Source organism: Parasteatoda tepidariorum, chromosome 8 (assembly GCF_043381705.1).
Source record: "Parasteatoda tepidariorum isolate YZ-2023 chromosome 8, CAS_Ptep_4.0, whole genome shotgun sequence".
In the NCBI taxonomy this organism is placed as follows: domain Eukaryota; kingdom Metazoa; phylum Arthropoda; class Arachnida; order Araneae; family Theridiidae; genus Parasteatoda; species Parasteatoda tepidariorum.
In genome coordinates this window covers 22,444,282-22,471,662 of record NC_092211.1, presented here as the reverse complement: position 1 = coordinate 22,471,662, position 27,381 = coordinate 22,444,282, and the positions used below count along the sequence as shown (strand labels likewise).

Genomic DNA, 27,381 nt, shown 5'->3' with positions numbered 1-27,381 from the left:
AAATAATGGTAGCCGATTTTTGATAGACTCAAAGGAAATAATATGCCAAAAGCATATATATATATTTATATATATATATAGTGGAACCTCAGTTTTACGTCGGGCTAAGGGATACCGGGCAATCATACTTCACTTTAGATACCATCAGTCTATGGAGTAAATGCAGCCTAAAATGGAACAATTTTCATTTGCTTCCTCAACTGAGAATTCCTGAATCGACAGCATCAGGCTATATTTTTATTACAATTCAAAAATTAAATTATTTAAAAAAAATTCTTGCTTACCAGCTCTAACATGGACGTCTCTACTTCCAACTGTGCCAACTGGATTTGTCACTTCACATCTATAGGTAGTGGCATGTACATCAGCTCTATAATCTTCTGCTGGAAAAGGTGGAAAAACGAGAGCTCCGTCATGTCGAATGTGTCGTAATCCGGATATGTCTAGGGCAGGTTGACCATCATGCTTCAACCAACGAATCGTTGGAGGAGGACGGCCATCTGCGTTACATGGTATGGTGACACCAGATGAATTCGAAAATACATTCAAGCCCGTTGGCTCGAAGGTGAAAACAGGTGCCTTTGAGTGCTGCATCTCACCAAACACTGAAAAATGCGAAAGACAATATGCATGAATGAGTTGAATATCCATAATTAAATGCTTATTTTTCAATATATTTAACATTTGCTATGATAATAAATTAACAATAGGCACAGTTGAAACCTATAAATAAAAATCAACTGAAGTGATGAGGATATAGACACCTCAAGTTTTTGCCTGTGTTTGAAAGTAAAACTATGTTAAATTACGTTTCTTACAATTTCATTATACTTAATAAACTCTTCGAATTTAATTCCCTGTAACAATTCTGACGTTGTTTCAAATAAAATAATAAAATAGTTCAAGTTATCATTTTTCTTTGAATATTATTTTTCAATATTAAAAAGAAATATATGTGTTGTAATTATAAATCAAAAAATTAATTAATAGAAAAAAAATCATAAAAGATACATTCCGTGTAAATGTTCCTAATAATTCCCTGTTTTAAAATATTTAAGGCCAATGGCAAAAACAATTTTGTAATCACATAAAAAAATACACATTTTAAAAATATTCGATAGAACTTATAAAATAAGTTAAATAATAATTTCTTTTTTTTTTTTGGAAAAAAAAATCACTTTGTTTCGAAAACTCTACATAATTTTAAGTAATAAAAATAGCAAATAAATACCAATTAGCTATTGCGCAAACTTGTGAGGCACACTCAGAAATTATGAGATCCCAATATTTAAGCCTCAACTCTTTCCCTCAATAGCTGAGCTGATCATACGAAATAATTATTTTTACAAGTCAATAAATCATCAAGCTTTTCTCTCATTACCTGCTATCCCTGATATAATTAGAGTGATGACTGTTTTGATACATTGATTTTTTGGGTTGTTTGTTACAATTTATTTATGCTAACTTAGAATGAAACAAAAAAAAATTAAAAAAATACTTTCATATGTAATTAGTTTAACAAGTCTTGCTAGAGTAGATAGACGTTCAAAATATTTATTTGAACAGAAATCATATGTATGTAACTCTAGCAATAAATACATATAATGGTCTCTCTTATATCTTTTGAGTACATATATCTGTAAAAGTCCTTAAGCAAATACTTCCAAAATACTTCAGATGAAGATATTGATACAGTAAAATTATTTAATTGCAACTAAGGTGTGGATTAAATGAGAAAACATTTCATGGAATAAATACATACTATTTCAAAGATGTCCTTTACTTACCTGTTCCGACATAATCAAAATAGCAAATATATTTCAGTTCCTGCGTTAGCCTACATTCAAAGATTAAAAGGTGTTCCCAGAAGTAAATTCCTGAATTAATTCTCATCCCTCTGATGGTTGAACTGTTTAGACAGGACTATCATTTTAAGTTACAATTAAAGAAGGATATTTCTGGTGATATTTTATTCCCGATAAAATTATAATGCTTAGTAATCCATTCAATTTGCTTACTATCTAATCTGTTTGTGAAACATTATCTTAATTCTACTTTTTTTTAAAAATAAAATTACGCTTTTTCTGTAAAAAATATTTATGAATTTCGAAATTTAATTTTTGTTATTCTTTCTATTGGATATGTGCTTAAAATTTATTTAAAAGGGAAGTTATTGAATAACATACTCAAATTTTTAATGTATAGTGTGCAAAATAACGAACCACCCTGAATAACTTTTGATCTAATCGTCGGATTTTTACTTTTCAGCATTCATTCTTAATGGCTGAAGGGGTGACCTCAAATATGCTTATAAATAAACGCAGACGATTTTTTAAGTTACGAAATCAAACATAAAACGTATTTTCTCTGAAGAAACATATTTTTTTTTGACAGATTCGGATTTCTGACCCTCCCAACTTTTTTTTTTTTTTTTGTCGGATTCGGATTTTTGACCTTGAAAGTGGTCCCAGTAGTTTGGTCAAGAGAGCTCTCCAAAGTTTGAACCCCTTAATGTTAATTTCACTTTTGCCTCATTTCGCTATATCTGAAGAAATGTTTAAGCGAATTGAAGCATTTTTACACACAATTATAAAATTCGTTTATCCAAATACAATCCCATGCAAAGAATAACTTTAACTAAATATTTATTATTTATTTTTTATTATTTATTTAAGAATGGTAAAAAATTGTTTTGAATTGTGAGGTATAAAATATTTTGAATCATTTAAAAGAATGTAATTTTATACAGCAAAATAAAAAATTCGCCAAAAATCGTTCGAAGAGTTCCTGAGAAATTGAATTTCAAAACAGTCAGATATTAAAAATCGGATTTCTCAGGAACTATTCGACCGATTTTGCCCAAATTTTTATTTTGCTAAATTAAATTATATTCTTTAAAATGATGCTAAAAATTGTATACTGCAATTCAAAACTGTTTTTCAACCATTCTGAAATAAAATAATAAAATTAATAATTATTTACTGAAAGTTATTTTTTGCATGGCATCTTTCGATAAACAAATTTTATATTTATTTATCGAAATATTATTTATATATTTCCTGCCCAAACTATAGGGACCATATTTCCCAGATTGCGGCTACCCTCTATATTTTAGGGGTCAAAAATCTGAATCCGTTGAAAAAAATGGTGTGTTTATTCAGAGCAAGTACGCTTCTGTGTCTTATTTCGCCACTTAAGATATCGTAACCACTTATTTTTAAGCATATTTGAGTTCATCAATCGAACCTTTAAGAAGTAGATCCGATTAGATCAAAAATTATACACATTGGTCCATTTTTCGGAGCAGTTTATTTCAATCCCTTTTTTTGTCATTATATTCAAATGTAAATACAATTCTAAAAATATGATATGTACTAATGCAATCGAGAAATAAATCTTTAAAGGATTACATTTTGTTTATTACAATTTATTTATGTTTAAAACTCTCTTACAAATCACTTTGGTATCTTATCTTCTATTCTATTTGCTACATTTTACAAGTTATTGAAGAATATAAAAGCTCACTTTGTATTAAAAAAATGCTATTAGATATTAATTTAATCATTTCTATAAAAAAAGGTATTATATAGCATATTCAAGATATTTTAACCCCTTTACAGTAAGCTCCAAAGTAAATTCAATATATTTTCATTCCTATTGGCTGTTGTTAAAAAAAAAAAACATCCATACGCTCCTAAAATATAATTTGGGGTAAACCAACCAGTGAAGGAACATTTCATATATATTGATTAAAAATAAGAATTTGAAAGTTTTTCTTTAGATTGATTGGTAACAATAGTTTACTGCCAAGCAACGAGAAGTCCCCTAGCAATGTTTTTAATTACCTGGTCAAATAGACTTCTCTGGAAAAAATTTTGAATTTGTTATTATCTCTGCAACACCTTGTTTCTTTAAAAAAATTATAAGGTGAGTGTTTGTATTTATATGTTTATTTATAATTGCCTGTAATAGTTTTATTTTTCTCACTGTGAAAAAGAGAATTCAAAATATAATTATTGAAGTTACGTCTTATTTTTTTTACTATCATAACGTAATAAAGTACTGAGATAAGGGGGTGTTTATTCACTGGATCACCAAACGAAGAAAAACCAGTGAAGGAACAAGTGTTCCTTTACTGGGCTTTTTCTAAGTTAATGAAAATAAAAGATAAACTTTAATTTTCTTGTACCTTTAGTGAAGTTCCGCATGAAAAGTATGTTAAAAATTCGAAAAGCAACTTCTAATCAGTGAGGGAACAGGCATATTCCTTTACTGGGCATAGATTTCCCAGTTAATGAACAGTATGTGTTAATATGTTGACACCTTAATTTTCAATTCATGATTACAAAAAAAGTTACCATTTTCCAAGTACTTATATGTTATAATTTCAAAAATATATTTTTAAATATTTGTATGGCTTATAAATTCATAAAGAGCATTAAAAAATAACCAAAATTAAGTGTTCCTTTACCGGGTGTTCATTCACTGGTAAGAGCTGTTCCTTCACTTGGTCTTCTTACTACTTGTTATTTGAACTCCCAAAACTTTAAAACAATATTATGTAAGGTCTCTACAATTTTTTTACGTGGTTTGCAATTAGTAACAACATCCAATTAGTATGTTGACATTATTAGTATGTTATGTATTGCAATTAGTATGTTGACACTGTCATTTAACTAAAATTACGAATTTTGAAATTAATATGATTTTTTGGACAATTTATGAATTTTTATAAATTTTTTGAAATGAGAGAATCTTTTAAAACTGGTTTCATGTTAAAATATCTGCGACTAATTTTCTGAAAATGCCCACATTTGTCTAAAAGTGCTCAATGAATGTCTTTAAATTAATTTTTTTTTTTTACCAAAAAGTGATATTTCCATTGTCAGTTTTAAGGAATTAATAGAACTGTCACTTTGTGAATTTACTTAAATTTTTTGAAAGAGCGAATCTTTAAAACTGGTTTCATGTTAAAATATATGTGTCAAGTTTTCCGAAAATGCTCACATTTGCCCAAAAGTGCTCAAAAAATGTCGTTAAGTTAGAGTTTTTCCACCAAAACATAATATTTCCGCAGTCTATATTAAATAAGCAATAGAGCAGACACGTTGTGAACTGCTTTAAAATTTTTGAAAAGACCGAATCTCTTAAAACTGGTTTATGTAAAAATATGTACAACAAATTTCTGAAAATGCCCACATTTGTCCAAAAGTAATGAAAGAATGTCTTGTAATGAGATTTTTTTTTACCACAATATGATATTTCTACCGTCCATATTAAATAAGCAATAAAGTGGTCACTCAGTGAACTTTTTAAATTTTTTGAAAGGAACAAATCTCTTAAAACTGGTTTCATGTTAAAATATGTGCGTCAAATTTTCTGANTTTTTTTTTTTGGAAAAAAAAATCACTTTGTTTCGAAAACTCTACATAATTTTAAGTAATAAAAATAGCAAATAAATACCAATTAGCTATTGCGCAAACTTGTGAGGCACACTCAGAAATTATGAGATCCCAATATTTAAGCCTCAACTCTTTCCCTCAATAGCTGAGCTGATCATACGAAATAATTATTTTTACAAGTCAATAAATCATCAAGCTTTTCTCTCATTACCTGCTATCCCTGATATAATTAGAGTGATGGCTGTTTTGATACATTGATTTTTTGGTTTGTTTGTTACAATTTATTTATGCTAACTTAGAATGAAACAAAAAAAAAATTAAAAAATGCTTTCATGTGTAATTAGTTTAACAAGTCTTGCCAGAGTAGATAGACGTTCAAAATATTTTTTTGAACAGAAGTCATATGTATGTAACTCTAGCAATAAATACATATAATGGTCTCTCTTATATCTTTTAAGTACAGATATCTGTAAAATTCCTTAAGCAAATACTGCCAAAATACTTCAGATGAAGATATTGATACTGTAAAATTATTTAATTGCAACTAAGGTGTAGATTAAATGAGAAAACATTTCATGGAATAAATACATACTATTTCAAAGATGTCCTTTACTTACGCTTTTTATGTAAAAAATATTTATGAATTTCGAAATTTAATTTCTGTAATTCTTTCTATTGGATATGTGCTTAAAATTTATTTAAAAGGGAAGTTATTGAATAACATACTCAAATTTTTAATGTATAGTGTGCAAAATAACGAACCACCCTGAATAACTTTTGATCTAATCGTCGGATTTTTACTTTTCAGCATTCATTCTTAATAATCAAAGGGTGATCTCAAATATACTAATTAAAAATTGCAGACGACTTTTTAAGTTACGAAATCAAACATAAAACGTATTTTCTCTGATTAAACATATTTTGTTTGACGGAATCAAATCTTTAATCCTCCCAACTTTTTTTTGTGTCGAATTCTGATTTTTGACCTTGGAAGTGGTCCCAATAGTTTGGTCTATAGAGTACTCCAATGTTTGGACCCCTTAATGTTTTATTTACTTTTGGCTTATTTCACTATATCTGAAGAAATGTTTAAGCGAATTGAAGCATTTTTACACACAATTATAAAATTCGTTTATCCAAATATAATTCCATGCAAAGAATAACTTTTACTAAATATTTATCATTTATTTAAGAATGGCCAAAAAAGTTTTTGAATTGTAAGGTATAAAATATTTTGAATCATTTTAAAGAATGTAATTTTAATCTAAAAATCAAAATTTGCCGAAAATCGGTCGAAGAGTTCCTGAGAAATCGAATTGCAAAACAGCTAGTTACTTAAAATCTGATTTCTCAGGAACTATTTGACCGATTTGCCCAAATTTTTATTTTGTTTCAGAAAATTATATTCCTTAAAATGATGCTAAAATTGTATACTTTACAATTCAAAACTGCTTTTCAACCATTCTTAAATAAAATAATAAAACTAATAATTATTTACTAAAAGTTATTTTTTGCATGGCATCTTTCGATAAACAAATTTTAAATTTGTTTATCGAAATATTAGTTATATATTTCCTGCCCAAACTATAGGGACCATATTTCCCAGATTGCGGCTACCCTCTATATTTTAGGGGTTAGAAATCTGTATCCGTTGAAAAAATGGTGTTTTTATTCAGAGCAAGTACGCTTCCGTGTCTTATTTTGCAACTTGAAATATCGTATCCACTTATTTTTCAACATATTTGAGCTCATCAATCGAACCATTAAGAATGAGTCCTAGAAGGTGAAAATCCGATTAGATCAAAAGTTATTCACGTTGGTTCATTTTTTGGAGCAGTTTATTTAAATCCCTTTTTTTTTGTCATTATATTCAAATGTAAGTACAATACTAATATATATACTAATGCAATCGAAAAATAAGTCTTTAAATGATTACGTTTTGTTTGTTGAAATTTATTTATGTTTAAAACTCTCTAACAAATCATTTTGGTATCTTATCTTCTATTCTATTTGCTACCTTTTATAAGTTTATTTAAGAATATTAAAGCCAACTTTGTATTAAGAAAAATGCTATTAGATATTCATTTAATCGTTTCTTTAAAAAAAGTATTATATAGCATTTTCAAGATATTTTAACCCTTTTACAATAAGTTCCAGAGTAAATTCAACGTATTTTCTTTCCTATTGGCTGTTGTGATGCCACAGTTGGCATTACATATTTATTTCCTATATTTTTAAATATCTTTTATTACTTAAGCTTATTTTTATCAATAGAATTATATTTTAAAATAAATCAAAGGTTTAATCTTTTAAAACGAACATGAAATATTTATGATCGATATAACGGATACTTTTTATTTCATTACTAGGCAGACTTATTAATTCACTGTCGCGCCTAATCGAAAACAAAAATCTATTTATAATTTTTTATTCTAATTTCTAGCCGCAAAAATGTTTCAGTTGTATGGTTGTAATAATTTCCCTAAATTTGCTGGCGACTCGTGATCGCCAAGGTATTTTTGAACTCTATATTGATATGCGAGGTTGGCTTTGTTTTGGATATGTTATATTTTGATAATTCGCCAATTTTGGATCTCCTACCCATACTTTCTGTGTCCGTTGGGAGCAAATTACACGTACTTTTAATTTGGCTCTTGATTAGGTAGGTAATGGGGGATTTGTCTCCTATGGCCTGTCCTTATTAATATGCATTACTATGCAAACATTTATTTAACTAAGTCTTATGGATGATATTTATATTTTGTATCTCGAGCTCTGCAAATATATTAAATAAAAGCTTCATATCAGTTATGATCCGGTTTTCATTTTTAAGTGTTATTTTCATCATCCCCTGATTTCAGCATCAATCTTCAATTGGTCAAATAATTCATAACTTCCAACCTACACCGAAATTTCCATCTCAACATAAATGGGACCAGAAATATTACATCTCCATAGCTGTCATTAAAAAAAACATCCATACGTTCCTAAAATTTAATTTGTTCAAAATAATTCATATTGTCATGGAAATATAAGCAGAACATCCTCTTTTATTATACATGCAAAGACATATGAATGCTCATTCGATAGAGACATAATAAATTAAATTATATATGATTTCTTGGAATATATCCATTCTACCTCAATGACACACTGTACTTTTTTTGAACTGCGTGATCAGCTCAGAACCGGTATTAGCTGTTAAACAAACCTCAAGAAGCATTAATAGAAAGAAATGTAAGATCGTCACATTTAGGCCTTATTTCTTCTACCTAATGATCGAGCTGTTTTATATCAATTATTTTCTAAGCTGCTGTAGAGCATTAAGCTTTTCCACTGCTCGTTTGAACGGAGATTTGAATCCAACCGACCGAAGACTCCCTGTTTAGTATGCGGTGTCTGGTGCCCGTCACATCTGTTAGATCAGAAAGTCCTCTATGTCCCCATAAGAAATCAATCTCTCTAAGGATACTGATTTGGAGATTGATTGTTCTCAGATTCAAGTCAAAATTACGAACTGCGGATATATGAATGGGTTTAATCCTATTAACTGGCGGGACGTATTGGTAGGGCTGAAGTCGATTTCTTGCCCATTGATGTCGCAACTGGAAAACAAGAACAATCGACGCCCTTGCCTTAATGGCCTATGACAACAAAAACAACTTGAAAACTATTTCAATAAATACGACTGTTAAGATAAAATACATACTGTTTGTCTAAGATAGGTACTCTGCCAGACATTCGTCTGGGGCTGCGACGGTGACTATGGTAACGAGGTATGATTATTTCAAGTAGGGGTGCGGGGTCCCTTTTTAGGATTGGTTTCGGAGAGAGAAAAAAAGACCTCTTCATCGAAGCAACCCTCCCTAAGATGCCCTCTTCTTGTTTCAATGGCACCAGATTGCCGCAGACTTTGTGGCGGGAAGAGTACCTATCTTAGACAAACAGTACAATCCATTTCCTTCACACTAAGATGCTAGAACTGTGGTAGCTCACAGGAGAGAGCACTCGTCATTTTATTAGATGTTCTAGGTTCGAATTCCAGCGTTGTCTGGACATACGTATGCCGCTCTCTCCAACCATTTATTTTTGAGTAGCTGTAGAGCATTAATATTTTGCCTGTTATATTTCATTCCTGATATTGTCAGAAAAATCAAGACTTTTAGTGATGTAATTTAATATAATGCAGTTCATTTATATTCAAAATAATACTGATTTAAAAACGCCTTTTTCAAAAGTTTTCGTCAAATTTTATTTTGCATGAATTCATCTAAGTATATTGTCCCTTAAATGCTATAGATAAAAATTCCATTACATATTTGTTTAAAAGTTTGATTAAATAGTAAGCCTAATGTGCAATTTTCGTATCGCACTCAAAATATTTTAATCTCGTTCATATGCATCTTATATATTATTTTCAAAGCAAATTCAATATATTTTAATCCCTTTTCCCTTATCTTTCCATTAAAAACAAGGACCCAGCAAATTCTTGAAATATTACATAATAATAGTAATCCATGCAAAGACATATGTATTTGATAGCAATAGCATAATAAATTAAATCAGATATCATTTCTTGGAATAAATCCATTCTATTTCAATGACTCACTCTACCCTTGCTAGTCTACGTGATCAAAATAGCAAATAGATCTCAGTACCGGCATTAGCTATTAAACAAACCTCAAGAGGCATTCATAGAAGGAAATGTTGGGTCGTCACATTTAGGCTTATCTCTTCTCCCTAATGGCCGAGCTGTTTACGCGAAACAATTATTTCTACGTTACTATGGAACATCAAGCTTTTTCTTGTTTCTATGGTTAATCCCCATATATCCACAGTTGTGTTGGGGAAGTACTTAACTTATCAAATAGCGAGAAAAAAAAGTTTACTCGAAACAATTCAAATAATCTGTATTTGTATGAAGAAATTTTAAAATGGATTTAGAAAAATTATTATTTCAAGAATTAAAATATTTTAAATACAGAGATTGCACCAAATTTAAGTAAGGAAATTTCCAATAAAGAAATTCTATAAAAATTTTGAAGGTATTAAAACATAAAACTGTACTTAATTTAATTAAGATGCCATTTCCTTTAATATGCTTAGAAATGATAACTTCCAATGCAAAATTTTTGTGGAAATAAAATTAAAAAGAAAAATGGAAATAGTGTGAAAAAAAGAACAGAACTTAATTTGGTATTTGTCACATACGTTCTTAGTAAAATCTTTCATTGTGAATTTCTCATAATTTTATGAATCTTTTCTTATGGATTATATGCTCAAAAATATTAGTTATTCTAACTAAAACAGTTTTGCGTTAGTTAAAAAGAATAATCTTCTTGGAATAATGAATAATGAAAAAAGATGCAGATCTCATAATGTTAAAAATTTTGTTAATGTTATAAATTGTGAATTTTATAAATTGTTAATACATTGAAATGAACGTGACGTACAAGCATTCCAAACTTTTATAATATTAACTTACTTTCTATAATCTAATAGTTTATTCTGGCTTGCTTCAAAAACATTACTTTCCAAAATTAAAATTAAAAAAATCTTTAAAAAGTTTTATTTTCGGAAAAATTACTTTTAATTTATAAAATGTCTGCTTGAAAATTTCTGTTTTGCAGAGCTTAGATTTTCCTGAATAAATTATTTGTGAGATGCATTCAAGATGAGATTTCCTTGAATAAATTATTTGTGCAAGTATTTTTAATAACTTCTAACAGTTTGATACTTTTATATGAAATTAAATTAAATGAATTTTTTGAAATAAAATGAATTTTTTGAAATGAAATGAATTTTATGAAATAAAATGAAATTGTACGAAATAAAGCTCTCACTTTCAGCGATTTATCAACCTTTCGTTCGCATTAAGCTAATTTTGAACGGGAAATATCAACTGACGTCATTTTTGATGAAACAAAAACATTCAAAATGTTTGAATATGTTGCTTTTTAACTCTACTATTATATGCTTGAATGTTTGCCACCTGTTCGATAAACATTTCCTAAGACAAAATTTTTGATGGTTTTCCATTGATGGAGCATCATAATCTTGATGGTAACCAGCAATAATTTCATTATGAACCGTTATATTTTTTGATGGTTACCGACATAAGTAACCATCACTCCAATTCAGACTGATTTGCGATGGTCCAACATAAAAATGGCAACTTGTTTTGAGGGTTTGTTCATGTTTAATCGTCAGAAACTTCCATCATTCTTATATCTCAAATGTTGGAATGATCGTGAATCACCATCATCCCAACAAAGGAATTCTGTCTGATTCATGATGAGCTAACATAAAAAATAAATATTTTTGATGATAGACAGAAACAACAATAATTTCCATTAAACCATCATGAAAACGTATTAAGGTACCATTATGGGCCATCACGAATTTGCATAGTATACCGGAAATGAAATGTTGGAAAGATCATGAAAACCATCATCCTAATTTAGGAATTTGGACTGATTTCTGATGGTCCAGCATAAAAAAAACTAAATTATTTCGATGGTATATTCCTGAGAACCAAACAAGAATTCCCATTAAAACCATTATGGAAATGTTTAGGTGGAACCATCATGGATTGTTGGTTCATGAGAATCAAACTTCTCTTGATGGTTAGCCATCATAGTATTAAGGATCATTTTCCAGCAACCATAAGCACCATGAACGCAGAATAGAAGATGTTGGATGATGGTGACTATGAAATGATGTTGGATCACCACTAACCACACTGAAACCAACATAAACCATCAAACTTTTTTGATGGGATCATCAAGAATTTTGACTTGACATAGTATAAGAATCTATGTTTAATTAATTATATAGAAATAGGCAAACTATCTAAAAAAACTAGCGTATATTAGTTTCAATAGAAGGTAGTTTTTCATCCTGTATTTCATTATTCTTCATTACTAGTTCTTATACATTATATGCATATTTATTATAGTCTTATGCCCTGTATTGCGGGATCGTAATGATATAAATACATTTGCTTGTGAAAAATTGTATGATAGTTCCATCATACGGAATAAAATCTGTCTTATATTTGGACGAAGTTCCTATCTTAATGTAAGTGGAAATTGTAATGTCATCAATAAAAAAGGAAAAATAGATAATAACACTTTGGGTAATGTGAGTATGCATTCATTACAGTAAGTTCTGAACAGACTTTTATTCATCTGATAATGTTATTAATGAATATCCCAAAAAATATATTTGGAATTTCAATAAATCATTTTAAATTACAAGCAAAAATTAAAATTGATTACAAATTGGCTTCAAAAGTTTTCACTAGACATTTGAAATAATTATATCAATCACATCAAATTTTCTTTCAAAAACACAATTTATTGTTCATATACTAAGTAGTTGAGTACGAAAAAAATAAGGGTAATACTGGAAATTATTCTAACATTAGTGGTCAGAAAACAATATAGAAGCTTTTTTATGTATATAACCGTCGTTGAACAGCCGACTCAATTTTTGGGTTTACGATTTCTAATGTTCAAATCTGTAGCCTTGTAATTTTGAACCAATTCACAAGACAAAGAAATTTCTGGATCAGCACCCCCAGAGGTGTGATTTGTTACGGGAACATGGAGGACTTTGTGATTCAACACAAGCAGTCTTGGGCCGGCGGGGATTGAACCCATGACCTCTTGGACATGTGCCTAGTGCCCTACCAAGCTATCCCGGCCCTAAACTTGAAGTTTGCACAACTTGCATGGTGAGAATTTATCTCATGGTGAGAACTTGTATGTTGTATGATTTTTTTTTATTGACAGAGAAAGAATATAGCACACGTGAACTGTCGAGAGAGATAAGTTTCTTCGACAAGCGCAACCTTTTTACTTCGATAGTGACCTAATGTTACAATTGAATTTGGAAACCGGTCACCATATAGCGATCGAACGTTTTTAATCGAAGAGCGCTTTTCAATTGCGTAAGTCGTGAGTTACTACAGTGCCTTTGAATCTAAACTAGGTTGGTCTACACCACGTAGGAAACCAAGGAAAAATGATTGGATAATATTTTGGAGGATATTAAAAAGTTAAGCCCAAAATCGTGAAAAATGGAGAGCTTTTGTGAGGAAGGCCCGGGTCATCAAGAGACTGTTTAGTCAATGAGTAGTAGTATATAAAATTGTAATATAATTTCCTATTAAAAGATGGTTCTCAAAAATTTATGACAGAAAAATAGTTTACGTTAAAAAATAATTTGTAGCAAATTTATGAGGAAAAACATAAGTTTTTCCAAAATATTCTGGATTTGGTTTAAAATATTTTGTCAGATGTTACAGTACAATTTATAAATCGAAGTAAAATACTGAAAAATCACATCGCAACCTGTCACATTATGTGGCTGACGGTGGATCTTTAGAAAATGTGGAAGCTATTTTGCAGCAAATCTTTCCTAAGAGAAAATTTCATTTAAAGTTTTTGAAAAACTTTAGTTTCAATTGATTCAGTTTGAAAATGTCATTTCCAATTAACTTTCTTCTATTTACATGGTTATCTGCAACTCCTATTTTGGAGGTTTTTTTTCAAAAACAGAAAGTTTGAAAGGAAAAATTAATTTGAATTTGCAGCAAGATGTATTATTGGAACCTTAAGTGTTTAACTGCTGTAAATTATTAAAAAAATGCCAGTCTTATCTAGGACAGCCTGTAGATAACATTATTTCCTCAAATAGAAGTAATATTAAATAAAAAAAAATTTTAAAAAAAAATATTATAATCCCCATGTGTAATTAAATTTTTCAAATAAATTTTTTTTATATTAAAAATAAATGTGAAATTATTCACTGTTAATTTAAATCGATATTTGAAATTAAAAATACAAAAGTAGTTTTAAAAAAAAGGACAGAACAACATGAAATATGCAGTTCATTTAACTTCAAAAGAGAAAAAAAAAATTCAGCTTGTTCTTACTTGTTACAATTGTTTGATTGCATTTAGATAATGCAGTGAGTTAAGTCCCTAGTTAAATAATAAACGAAAAACTTTTTGAGTGGCAATTGAAAGAATCAATTTTTAAAGGATTAGAAAAAAATAAATGAGACTGAAAGCATTCAGTGATATTTTATAAGTATTGCAAGCAAAAACAAAATAAAAGTATTTTTACTCTGATTGATTTGACTTTTATTGATTATTGATTTTTATTGTTAGTTTTATTGCTTTATTTGAAGAATTATTCACATTTATTTCACTTAGAGTTAAGGAATATTTCACTTATGGAATAGATTTTCTTTTTGAAAGGAAATAATCTGAAACAAAAGAAAATTCTTTCAACTGAAAGAGGGTTACATTCAAACAGTAATGATTTATTAATACACGCCTAAACATACACTCAAAGTTTTCCCCCAAAAAGCGACCTCAAAAATACAGTAGCTGTAAAAGTGCCACCTCTTAGGCTACGAATTAAAGTCTTATAAGTGATAGTGCAAATTAATATAACCAGATAGGCTACAAACAGTTCGCATATGAACATTTAAAGTAAGCGTAAAATCATGCTGAGATGGTTGTGTTCAGAACAGAACAATATGTAACAATAGAAATTTTAGACAATTATACAGAGGATAAATGAACACTCTTTAAAATAATGTTCATTGTTTCGCTAAATAATAGGTGCATTCTTAACTACAAACAATATAGTAAGTGATAAAGTGCAGATTTGTGCCAATCAGCGGTAATCGGAAAATTGTTGTAGTAAAATGTTGAACTAAGTCCAAGGTTATTCTTCAAAATTTACGATTTTTAGGTTCTTCTGTAATCTAACATTATAGAAAAATTTTAACCGCGTATTTTGATGCTATAACAACTGAGTTTAGATGTTGGATTAAATTTAATAGTTTTTATTATTCAAAAGTGTCGCACTAATGACTTGATGGATTATCAGCAAAGACATTTGTTAGATGGGATTTCTTATGCAGTTCAGTTTCTTAAGTAAAAAAAAAAATAAACCTCGAATATAAATAATTGAACTTAAATCAATTTTAAAACAAATACATAATGTCAATATTTTTAAGATTTTTAAAAATCTGAAAAGTTTGTGCAATTATTCCTACCTTTGAAATTTTTGCAAGCCAATGTGAACAATGCAATTTAAATAGTAGTTAAGTGCTCTATGCACAGAATAAAAATGGAACACTTTCAATAAGTGGCTATCCTCCATTAACACGATAACAGTTACGCTAGGTTACATCTTGAACAAGGTGAAATCATTTGAAACGTATTTGCTAACAAATTTAATTGGTAATAGTTTACAATCGGGAGCCCTCTCATTTTTGACGATATCTAGAAATAAACGAATATTTATGTAAATAAACTAAGAACCAAGCACATGAATGTAAACAAAAGTTGCGATAACCCGAAGATGACGTTATTGAAAGCAGACAGCAAATTATATCATGGTAACCAGAAATAGGATTTCAGCAAAACTCAACGAAAATTATTGCCAAACCATGGGGTTCCCGATTCTACACTGGAGACATTTAATTGAACGTTTATGATATAGGAATATGTATGAACTTCCTGCAACCAGTAAATTGCATCTTAATGTAGGAATTTACCAGTAAAATGTTTATCCACTACTTTTAACAAAGTAGTAATGAGGTCATTTATCGTCACATGGGAGAACTTCATTATGAAAACTAATTGATTAATACAAATGTCTGCAAACTAATGGTCTGAAAGTTCTTTGTAAAGTGCAAACGTCATCATCGTATTTGTTAAGACATAGGACAACCATTGTGGGGGTTAATAGATTGATTATAAGTAAATAAAGAGTTTTGATCCCCCAACTCTGAATAGTTATTGGTCAGACCTAAGTAAAGGAATTCTGCCATCACCTTCTGCTGATAGAAGCTGTACTACTTCACAATATATTCCAATGTATCACACATTGTATCTTCACAATGTATCACAATTTTCTTGACAAATTCTTCTCCGGATGATTTTACATTCTCTTTAAATGCTATCATGTGAATCGGTCTGAATTGCAATAAAAAATTGCAAGATATATCAATAAAAAATTGCAATAGAGAAGCGATATTAATTGAATTAAAAACAGTTAATAATTCTTTAATGTACCAGCTGACTCGATGTGGATAGGTAGGTATTTTTCAATGTACGATTTCAATGGGACATTTAACATGTGTAACAGGCTGCATAAACAAACTCTGATGCATATAGAAGGTCTTCTGTTATTTCTAATAGAAAATGTCTAATTTTTTTTATAAATTTTATTATTGCTTTGTATTTGATTAGAAAATTTCCTACAGTAATTAATTAGTATATTTATTCATTAATGGAAATGTCAGTTTGCATTCTTTTAATGTTTTATTTGGTTGATTATTTAAACTAATATAACTTTTAATGTTTTTTTTTACATTTTGCTTTTATCCATTTTATGAAAATAACCATTTGGAAATACACCATTTAATGTAAAAATAAAATAAGACTTTATTACAAGATATATCAACTGTTTGAAATAAAATTCTGAATTTTGAAACCGATAATATACCTCTAACTTCTATTTAACAATTAAAATAAATTTAAAAAGAACATTAAAACTTAAAATAAATCGTGACTGGAATATTTTAAAATTTTCGATTTTAAAGTCAAACACCAACTTTATCCAAAATAAACTCAGTAGGGAAAGAAACTTCGCAACCTTTCAAAAATACTTGACATATCTCTTGTCAGATCGTCAAAGAATATTTGTATTCTAAAATGACTTTCAAAATGGATTGTAAACTTATCTGAATATAATTAAATAGTGATGCACTAGAGTAAGACTAAGTTAAAATAATTGGCATTTGGTGTTAACTTATCTGAAGTGTTTTAATCCAATTATGCACCGAGTTCTGTGTTTCCATCATTTAAATGAAATTGACACTTTTCCAAAGACAAGTACACATAATCTCAGAAAGGAGTACAGTGCACAAAATAAATGGCGAAACATGTTAATGACTTTTGATCTGTTGTCAGTTTTTAATAATTGATCTCAACTTAACTATAAATATGCTAACTAATAAATGCAGGTGATACTTTTACAGAAACAGAATATGAAATAAGAATAAACGCTTTTTTTTCTTTTCTTCTACGGATTAGGATTTTTGACTCGTTGTTGTAGTTAATTTGCGTCGCACTTGAGCTGCACAATGGGCTATTGGCGACGGTCTGGAAAACATCCCTGAGGATGATCCGAAGACATGCCATCACAATTTTGATCCTCTGCACAAGGGATAGCACCCCCCGATCTGACGACCTGGACGCGAGGTCAAGCACTTTACGGTAGAACAGTTTAACGAGGACCAAAACGGCACACTCTCAGTCCCTACGCAGACTAATCCAAGTGGTCACCCACCAGGATACTGACCGCAACCAGAGATGCTTGACTTCGGTCATCTGCTGGGAACCGTGTCATAACGATCAGTCCACTGTGGGACGGATTTTTGACTCTCAAAATATGCGGGATCATTGCAATATGGGGAATCAAATTCCCAATAGTTTGGTTAGAGGAGCAATCGAAACTTTAGACTCCTTTACGATAATTTTACTCTCTGCATATTGAGCAATCTCAAAGAAATTGCGTTTTAAATCTTTTGCCCGCAGGAACTACTCAGCAAATTTCTCCGCATTCTGAATTTTGTTATTTGCAGTTGCATAGGTTGAAATGGTTAAAAAGTTGTGTAGCTTACAATTCATACCATTTATAACCATTAGTAAATAACATAATATAACAAATAAATTTTTACATAGACACCATATTTTACATAGATATAAGAGTTTGAGGATTGAGTACGAAAAATTTCCTTTTCTCCATAAAGCGTTCAAGAGATACAAAAAAAGTGAAAATAACACTTAAAGGTCCTATTTTCTTCAAAAACTATTGAGACTGGGTTCTGTTTTCTGGATTGTGTTTAAATTCTCCAAATTTAGAGTTGAGTCAACTTTAGAGTCAGGAATTTATATTTATTGTAAAACGATCATGTTTATTACGAAAAAAGTATGTTTTTGACTGATTTAATATCTGATTTCAGCTTTTAATATGTACTTCATTAATTAATTAGCACATTAAAATTTGTCAATTAGCATAAACATAAATTAGTTTACCAAATACGAAGCTCTTTAGCTTCTACCCATAAGTTTAACTAAAAAAAAAAACTTATAAGCGACGTTGAACAGCCGGCCCAATTCTGGTTTTGCGGTTATCAATGCTCAACTCCATACCCTTGTAATTTTTAACCCAATCCAGAAGGCAATGTAACTAATTCCTGGGTAAAATATAGGGAGAAAATCGACTTTTGATTGCATTAACCCACTTTAGTGTTGCATGGTGAAAAATACTACGGAAACCCCCCACAGTTAACTTGAATGCAAGGGAACTCTAAGCTATGATCCAGTTACCACTGAGCACTGAGGATATTTCACATCAGCACTGTGGCTGGTGTGAGCAGGGTGCCGAGTACGTATCACCCATCCATCGCTGGGATTCGACCCCGGGTCACCTCATTGGGAGGCAAGTAGTTGATTTAGCTGTTGGTGAAGTTACTAGATCCAAGCGTTCTTCTTCTAATCCTTACAGTTAACTTGTAATTACAATCACCACCAGTAATATAATTACTGGTTTATAAAATCATCAGCTGAATAAACCGAATCATTGCAATGTTAAAACATGTTAAGACCATCATTTAATAAAATGTCAACTGTTTTAAATTCAAACTTTTGTTGAGCATACACTTCAAAAATTAAATATATATATATATATATATATATATAAGTAAGGTTGAACTCCGACCCACCCCAGGGGGGTATACGGAGATAAAAGTAAAATTATTACAATAAAATTTCTCTAAAAACTAAAGTTACAGTAAAATTTCGCCAAATGACAGTGGTGGTGATCAGTTAAAAGTGGATTAACAATAAAGTTTGACAATTAAAAACATGTGTTAAAGGCAATGAAACCCAATAGCGCCGGTGTAAATGTCGAGAATTAAATGATTATAATAATAAGGAAACAAGNTTTTATTTCAATTTATTTATTTTTATTTATTTATATTAATGGTTTGAAAGATGTGCATCGTAAACATAGCAAATTCCAATTAACAACTATTGAAAAAAAGGGCACATTTGTGGATTAAGTGAAATTAAAGGAGAGGGGTCACCAGATTTTTTTTTAAAAGGTATAAAATGGAGTAGAAATAGGTAATAGAATTAAAATAAAAACAGGTTATCAGTTTAGGAAAGTTATTCATTGCCCATCATCATTCAGTGTCAATGATAATCATTTACTGATTGTTAAGGCCCCATTGTTAAGGAAGAAGGACACAGGCTCAGAAATTCAGTATTCAACACAAATAAAAAGACTGAACTGAATGTCTTCCTTATCAATTGAGATTACCCAAATCCATTCTGTCATTTTTTTTTCATCAAATAAAATATCAGAATATAAATGAAAAATTCTATTTCCCTTCTTGGTCATGTTATATAAAAATTCACCTATGAATAAACTTTGAATTTTTCATATTTACATTCAATTTGAGTTCACATTGTTAACTAGCCTAAATTACAGAGCCGCAGTGGCTCATGGGTCAGTGCTTTTACTTCCCGATGAGGTATTCCAGGTTTCAACCCCAGCAGTGGTTGGTTGATACGAAGTCGCTCCGGGCTAGGACCGACCACAGTGCTGACTTAAAATATAATCAGTGGGAAATAGTTCTTGGGTTAGAATCCCCTCGGCTAAACAAGAGAAATTTCCGTGATATTCTTCTCCATGTAAAGCAGGTACGTGTTACTTCCCTGAAAAAGTCCTCGGTGAAGACTAATTTACCCCAACACCAAGAATTCCAATTTCTTCTAGATAGGGTTCAAAATTACAAGGCTATAGAAATGTACATCTATAGTACTGAATTCAAAATCAGATCGGTTCTTCAACGCCAGTTCTAAAATTATAATATAAAATGACAAGATTAAGTACATTTTTAAGAGACAAAAAATGGTGACTAATGCTAACAATCATTGGTTTGGCAAGTGAAACTTTGAATCACTATTTCAAAATCATTACCTTAACAAAGTGTTTCCCAAACTTATTACTTTTGTGTACCCTCTCTGAATTTTTCGTAACGCTGTGTACCACTAATAAAAAAATGAATGTGCTTTTTACTATAAAAAAATTGCACTAGAGTTTAAAATCTCAACTGGCTGTTGACACCACTAATTATTAACTGATTACTCTGCAAAAACTAGTCTGTAGAAAAATACGTCATCGTAATTTTTTATGGCTAGCTTTGTTTTTAAATAAAATTTGTGAAATTTTCGTTTGTTGTAAGATATTTCGTATTAGAACGCGTACCCCCGCTAAACTGTTCTCGTACCCTTGGGGGTATGCGTACCACAATTTGGGAAATACTACCTTAAGCCAGCGTACTTGAATTTTAAAAATGCAATCTTGAAGTTCATATCTAACCTAAATTTTTAAATTATATATAATGTAAGTAAATAAATTACTTAAATATTTGAGCGTAACTAAATCTATATATTATTTTAATCGATGACAATGAATACTTCATGTCAAACAAAAATATAATTGTTTAATTAAATTTTTAATTTATTTTCTTCTTATTGAAATAAATTGAACGGAACTTATAAATCATGAGAACAAGAATTCAATTAAGAAAATATATTTGACAAGCAACTTATGCCCACCTCATCAGTTTAAATAAAATACAATTAATTATAATTTCTTCTATATTTCTCCGAGAAAATGGCAGCGTATAACGATATTTCAAATTTAAGAGGCTCAAATCTGACACGTTTAATTCCATTAGAGTAAAATAAAGCATTTTGAAAATTAGATCTCTAACAATTGTTTTAGTGGAGTCATTAATCTTTGTTGAAAATGGCGTTAGACAGATCTTGTTATTGTGATAAATGAGGGAAATAATTCTTTTTTAAAATTGAAGTTTGAGTTTTTAAGATGATCAGTTTTATTGGAAAATAAATTTTTCCCCAAAACTTACTTTCAATATTAAACTATATAGTTCAGAAATTATAGCAAATAAATAAATAAAATAAAATAAGGAATATACGCTTCTTCAGAAAAAAATTAATGCCCAAGGTTTCACAGAAATTTCTTCTATTTAATTTGAAACAGTGGCTGAAAATCCTTTACTTTCTTCTGTAATGGGGGGAGGGATTTGAGGAAATTATGTTTCATTTACACAGGCATGTTAAGCATTGTTTTTAGTACATGAGGAGAGTTTATTCATTAAATGTTATTTTACATTTTTGAAGTTGAAATTAAATTTTAAACTTTCAAAACACAGCAGTTAAAAAGGAAACCGTCTTTATATTATACCCTGTTTTAAAAGAATCAGATTTTTCAACTTCTTAAAAAATTTATATATATACTAGCAAAATATTTTCTTAAATTAATTTCTACAATTATTTTATAAAACAATAAAAAGTTCTAGTTTTCACTACGAAGCTTACATTCAATAAGGGTAACAAATGAATAGAAAGGTAATGTCTGTGTACTATCTTAATCTTGAAATAAAAATTACTCAATTACAAGATTGTTAGAATAAAATTGATTTAGAATTTCGTAGTAGTAAAATACGTTTTATAGCAACTTCTTTGAAAATATGTAGTTTTTACTATCAAAAATGTGAAACGACATCAATGATAAGGTTAATAATATTCAGCACATTATTTCAAATGTAATTGCATATTACAATCGGTAACAATAACAAACAATTTCCCCTTGCAATCATTTAATAATTACCAATAAACCTAACCGACAATGATACTTATCAATCAATTCAAATCGCCAATTAATCCTATCATAAATCATGTTGAATACTAATAAACTAGTGATTTGATGATTATAATACGCAAAATAAATTGCATTTTTAGAAAAAAAATATTTAAAAAATGCAATTAATTCTCATTTAGCTAAAACATAATCCTATCAAATAGCCCTTGAAAAAAGTATTAAATAGTATTTTTTTCCTCACATAACTATGTGTTTTTATCATTAAAATGTACTCCCGTTTTTTCTGACCAGCAAGAAGAAATGGAGTTTAAACCAGCCTTCTAAACATTATGCTGTTTAATGAAAATAAATGCAGGAATATTTATCGCTTAATTCTCATTTTTATTGATAACTCAGAGGAAACATAAAAGTTCAACACTTTTGTAGAACAGACCGATTATCGCATCTTGTAAATTATTCAAGCTAATTATCAGGGCTGTTTAAATATGCAGTAAGCTCTAAAAACAGCATTTTTTGTGTGATTTGTAAGTCTTTAACGGGTGCGTTTTGCATAAAAACGATAAAAAATTCCGAGATAAGGAACATTTAAATTCAACTGTTTACTGCAGAATTTACATTTTTCTTCTTTCTTCTCTTCTTTATTATTTTTTTCCCTTTTTACGAGACGTTCAAATTGAAATAAATGCAGTTTTTCTCTTTTTGCAAACGCTTTTCTAACAAAGAGAATATCTAACTTCATAGTTTGACTTCGAAATGCTTTAATGATGTTTATTTATTTGTTGTGTTTTTTTAAAAGAAAATCAAAATACATTTTCTCAACATAAGAAAGAACTTAATTAGGAAAGTATATGTTTCATTAATACTAACACGTTCCGGTAAATATAATTATGAATACTTATTAAGCAAAAAACTTATTTCTTTAAATAAATGAATAATCAAGAAAATAATCTTTAAGCTAATTAAGATATTAACGTAATCTCTTTTAATTTTATCAAAATAAAGCTAGTTTATATAGTATATGTTGAATTTTTTAAATATATTTTTATGTACATATCCGAAAAAGAAATTATGTAAAGCTACAGCATTTCCTTCAAAAACCTTGAATTTTATCAAATGCGACCAATTTTACCATTAAAACGTTTCAATTTTTGTCGGCTATTTGTCCACCGCTAATAAAACTAGAATTGGAATTAAATTAGGAATCTTCTAACACACATTGCATTTATCTTATTCTACTTTTTCAAGTTTCCCTAGATTTTGTACACTGTAAAATCATTTGATTACTATAAAAATTTATTCTGTTTGAAAAAGCAATTCTTAACATTCTTCTAAACAAAATCACACGGTTCTTAGAAGCTAACATTGAAAATTTTGAAAAGCTTTATGTGGCCTTTATAGAAATTTCTGAAACGTACACATTATGTCAATTGTTCTGACATATTACATCAATGAATGCTCTTCTACCCTAATTGGTGTATAGAAGAAAAGTTTTTATTATTCAGTAAAATTGAAATTTGCATTTACAGTAAAATATTATGCACGTAAGAGTCAGCAAAGTTATCACTACGGTACAATGTAAAGCGAGAATCTTTAGGATTTATGGATCTGATATTTTTGTTAAACACAATTAGTTTTTGATCAAGTATGCACCCAACGCAGAGATAATATTAGTATGAATTTGAGCTAAACTTAACAGAACCAAACAGGAAAGAATTGAAATATTATAAAAAATATTAATGCAACTGACAGATTTTTGTAAATATTCTTAATAGAATATAAATATGCTTATTATACAAATAAGAACATGCATGCATTTTATAACTTTTTATTTCTGTTCATACGAAGCAGAATCGTCCTTCCTGCTGCAAAGAAATTTCTACCTTTATTGTACTCGAATTGCAAACAATCTACAGTTGTCATCTGATAGTTTGCAAACTTACGCCGAAATTGACGTGACGAAGATAATTTGTAGTGTTAATGCACCTGATATTGGTTGTTGAAGTTGTAGTAATTGTTGTAGCTCATTTACGTCGCGCTAGTGCTGTACAATGGGTTATTAGCGACGATCTGAGAAACATACCTGAGGATGATCCGAAGACATGCCATCACAATTTTGGTCATCTACAGAGGGGATGGCAATCCCTTTTCGGTAGCCCGACGACCTACACTCGAAGTCGAGCACTTTACAGTAGAACAGTTTAACTAGGACCAATACTGCACACCCTCGGTCCCTAAACAGACTAATCCAAATGGTCACCCACCTGCACACTGACCGCAAGCCAGTGATGCTTGACTTCGGTGATCTGCTGGGTACCTTGTCTTAACGATCAGTTCACAGCGGGGCCCTGGTATTGGTGTACGTTTTCTCATATATTAGCGTTTAGATTAAACTACATACTTTAAACTGTGTGTGAAGCTTCGATTAGGCATTAACTGAAAATAGCACACTCATTTTATTGTTTTTCTCAACCAAATTTAGATAGGTGTTTCATCACAGTTTTTTGTTGTCTAGAAAAAGGAAAATGATCTAAGTTTCAAAATATAAATTTTTCGAAAAACTTTTTATTAAAATCTCTAATCTGCTTATGATGCACACGATTTTGAAAATGCAAATAATATTTTACTTAGTATAACAATTAATTAATTAAATGTTGTCACCATTTAGATTTGCTCTCTAACTTAATCATTTATTTTGATAGCGAAAATAAACTAAGTATGGAAATTCTAATGTAAACTTCTGCAACAGAGAAAGTTTGTTGGTCTAGGGGGTCATGGAAGTTAAGGCTCTCTAATTTTCTGACAAATGACATGATGCAATACTATCAAGTGACCTGTAGCTCATCATACCGTTCATCACAGCTAATTCGGATAAAAACTGATATCAATTAATATGAAGCCTGGTAAGTTACAAATTGCCACATAATTTACAGTAACTTTAACCGTAATTTGATCTGGTATTTTTTACTGCGTACGCCAAACACTTTTAGTGCAAATTAGCCCTTTTCTTCCATTGCAGTGTTTAAATACTAGCATTCAATATGATTGATGATAGCAAAAAAACATCGAAGAAACTGATTCGGAATTCTTACAGTTTATAACAGTGAATTCTTACAGTGAATCACTTCTTTCTTTGTATGAGTTGTTAAAAAAACAACTCTCTATAACTTCGCCAATAATACGTTACATTAAGTTGATTTTAGAATTAAACTAATGTATAGTTGAAAATGTAATTCATGTGGCTCAAATTTTGCTTCATAAGAAAATAATCATTTAAGAAACTAATGTTTTCATAAACATCAAAAGTATAATTATTAATCATAACCATAATAAATGGACTGTCGACAATAAGAGTAATACATTATCATAAGAATACCATTCGTAAAAGATTAGATGTCTGAGGTACGGCGGAAATTAAATATGCTTTAAAACCTAATTTAAATAGCAATTCTTTCAATAGTAAAGGCTTCTATTTAATGTACATCTAAACAATTCATGTAACTTAAATTAATTCTAATTTCATTCTGAAGATATTTTACTTAAGGAATATTTATTTAAAAATGAATAAAAAATTAATATTTAAAATAAGAAAATTTTTAATTACCTTATAATCATCCCAAAATTTCATAAGACATCATAAAATTTTGGTTTATCACTTGTGGTATGAATACTCATATGAATTCACTAGATAAATTGTTTGCTAAATACTTAAATATTTTATTTATTAATTCATATGATTCGGGTTTTACTTGGATTATTAAAATTAATAGCCAGTTATAATAATAAAGCTTTATAAATTCCATTACACAAAATTAGTTCTTTAGCATCTCTTTTACTATTACACCACTTAACAAACTTAAAGTTGATCTTTTTCTCATACTTTTATGATTTTAGTTATAGATTTTGAATATTGGCATAACATTAAAAATTTCCGTATTTTTAAAATTTTATTTATGTCAATGCCATTCAGCAATTCCTGGACATGCAACAAGGAACTCATTTTTCAAATATTCTAGCTAACCTTCATTTACACTACTTTGAAAAGAATGTTGCTTTATCTATCAGGAAGGGTTTCATATTTATTAATGATTTTTATTGTATTCAATTTATTGACAACCGAATAATAATATCTGATAGGAGTCAACTTTGATAAAAACTAACTAATCTAATTTATCTTCAGATTTTATTGATTTATTAATTACATTTAATTTTTCAAAAACTCAAATTGATGCTTTTGATAAAAGAAATAATTTTCAGTTCCCTGTCAACAAATTAATTGACTGGATTTCTAATATTCTGATGAGTAATTACAGACACATAATATCTAAATTTAATTTAATTAAGCTTATTTCTAATAATGAAATGTTTATTTTAAATAACTGTAAATATGTGCGTAAAATCTCTTGCGCGATCTCTTATTTTTTTTTATTGGATTTGTAGTATTTGAGAAGTGCCTTCTACGGCAAAGTAACGCTTAGCTTTATGCTATGCAAGGGACACTCTAACATTAAAGGTTCAGTTGGATCACCTTCAAACATACTTGCGTGCCTGTCTATACTTAAAATTGATTAGTTTGGTTCGATTTTTTTTCAATCTTTTTCTACAACTTCAGATATTTAATTCACAGTTTTGCAGTTATTCATTTTGGCATATAAATCAATTTAATTCTTGAATCTTGATATTCAAGATCCGGAAAAAAATGTGAAAAGATATAATTTCTTCATCAGTTCGCACGATTCTATTCGCAAAAAGGAGTGCTTTCAACTATTGTATCGAGATAGCCAAAGTAAAATATATCAATACAATAGTGTGAGGAGCACTCAAAAATTTAAACACAATAGAACACATAAATTATAACATATATTACGCAAAAATCAGAAAATAAACAGATAGGAAAAACAGTACAAAACACAAAACAAAATCTAAAAAGCTAGTAGCGAATTCCAATTAACTTACTTGTACCGTAATCTTTCAAGAATAATATAAAATATTATAATATATTTAATTTTTTTTTATTCTCTTTTCATTAATCTTTATTATTTTCCATGTTTTCTCTTCATTTTTATATAATTTTATGAGTTCTATATACTTGCAACTTATGCGCAGTAAAAAAAAACCTATTAATTTTCTTCGTTTTCCTCTTTGTATATATATATATATATCCCCTATCTTTGTATATATATATATATATA

General features: G+C 29.3%; 1 protein-coding gene across 1 annotated transcript in view; it reads right to left on the bottom strand.

The window, feature by feature from the left end:
• LOC107448733 (cell adhesion molecule Dscam1) overlaps positions 1 to 27,381 on the bottom strand; it is a gene marked incomplete at its 3' end in the record, with an annotated part of 86,285 nt that overhangs the window by 55,139 nt on the left and 3,765 nt on the right. The window contains 1 exon segment of the mRNA XM_043050074.2: positions 285 to 605. Coding sequence (XP_042906008.2) covers positions 285 to 605 — 321 coding nt within the window.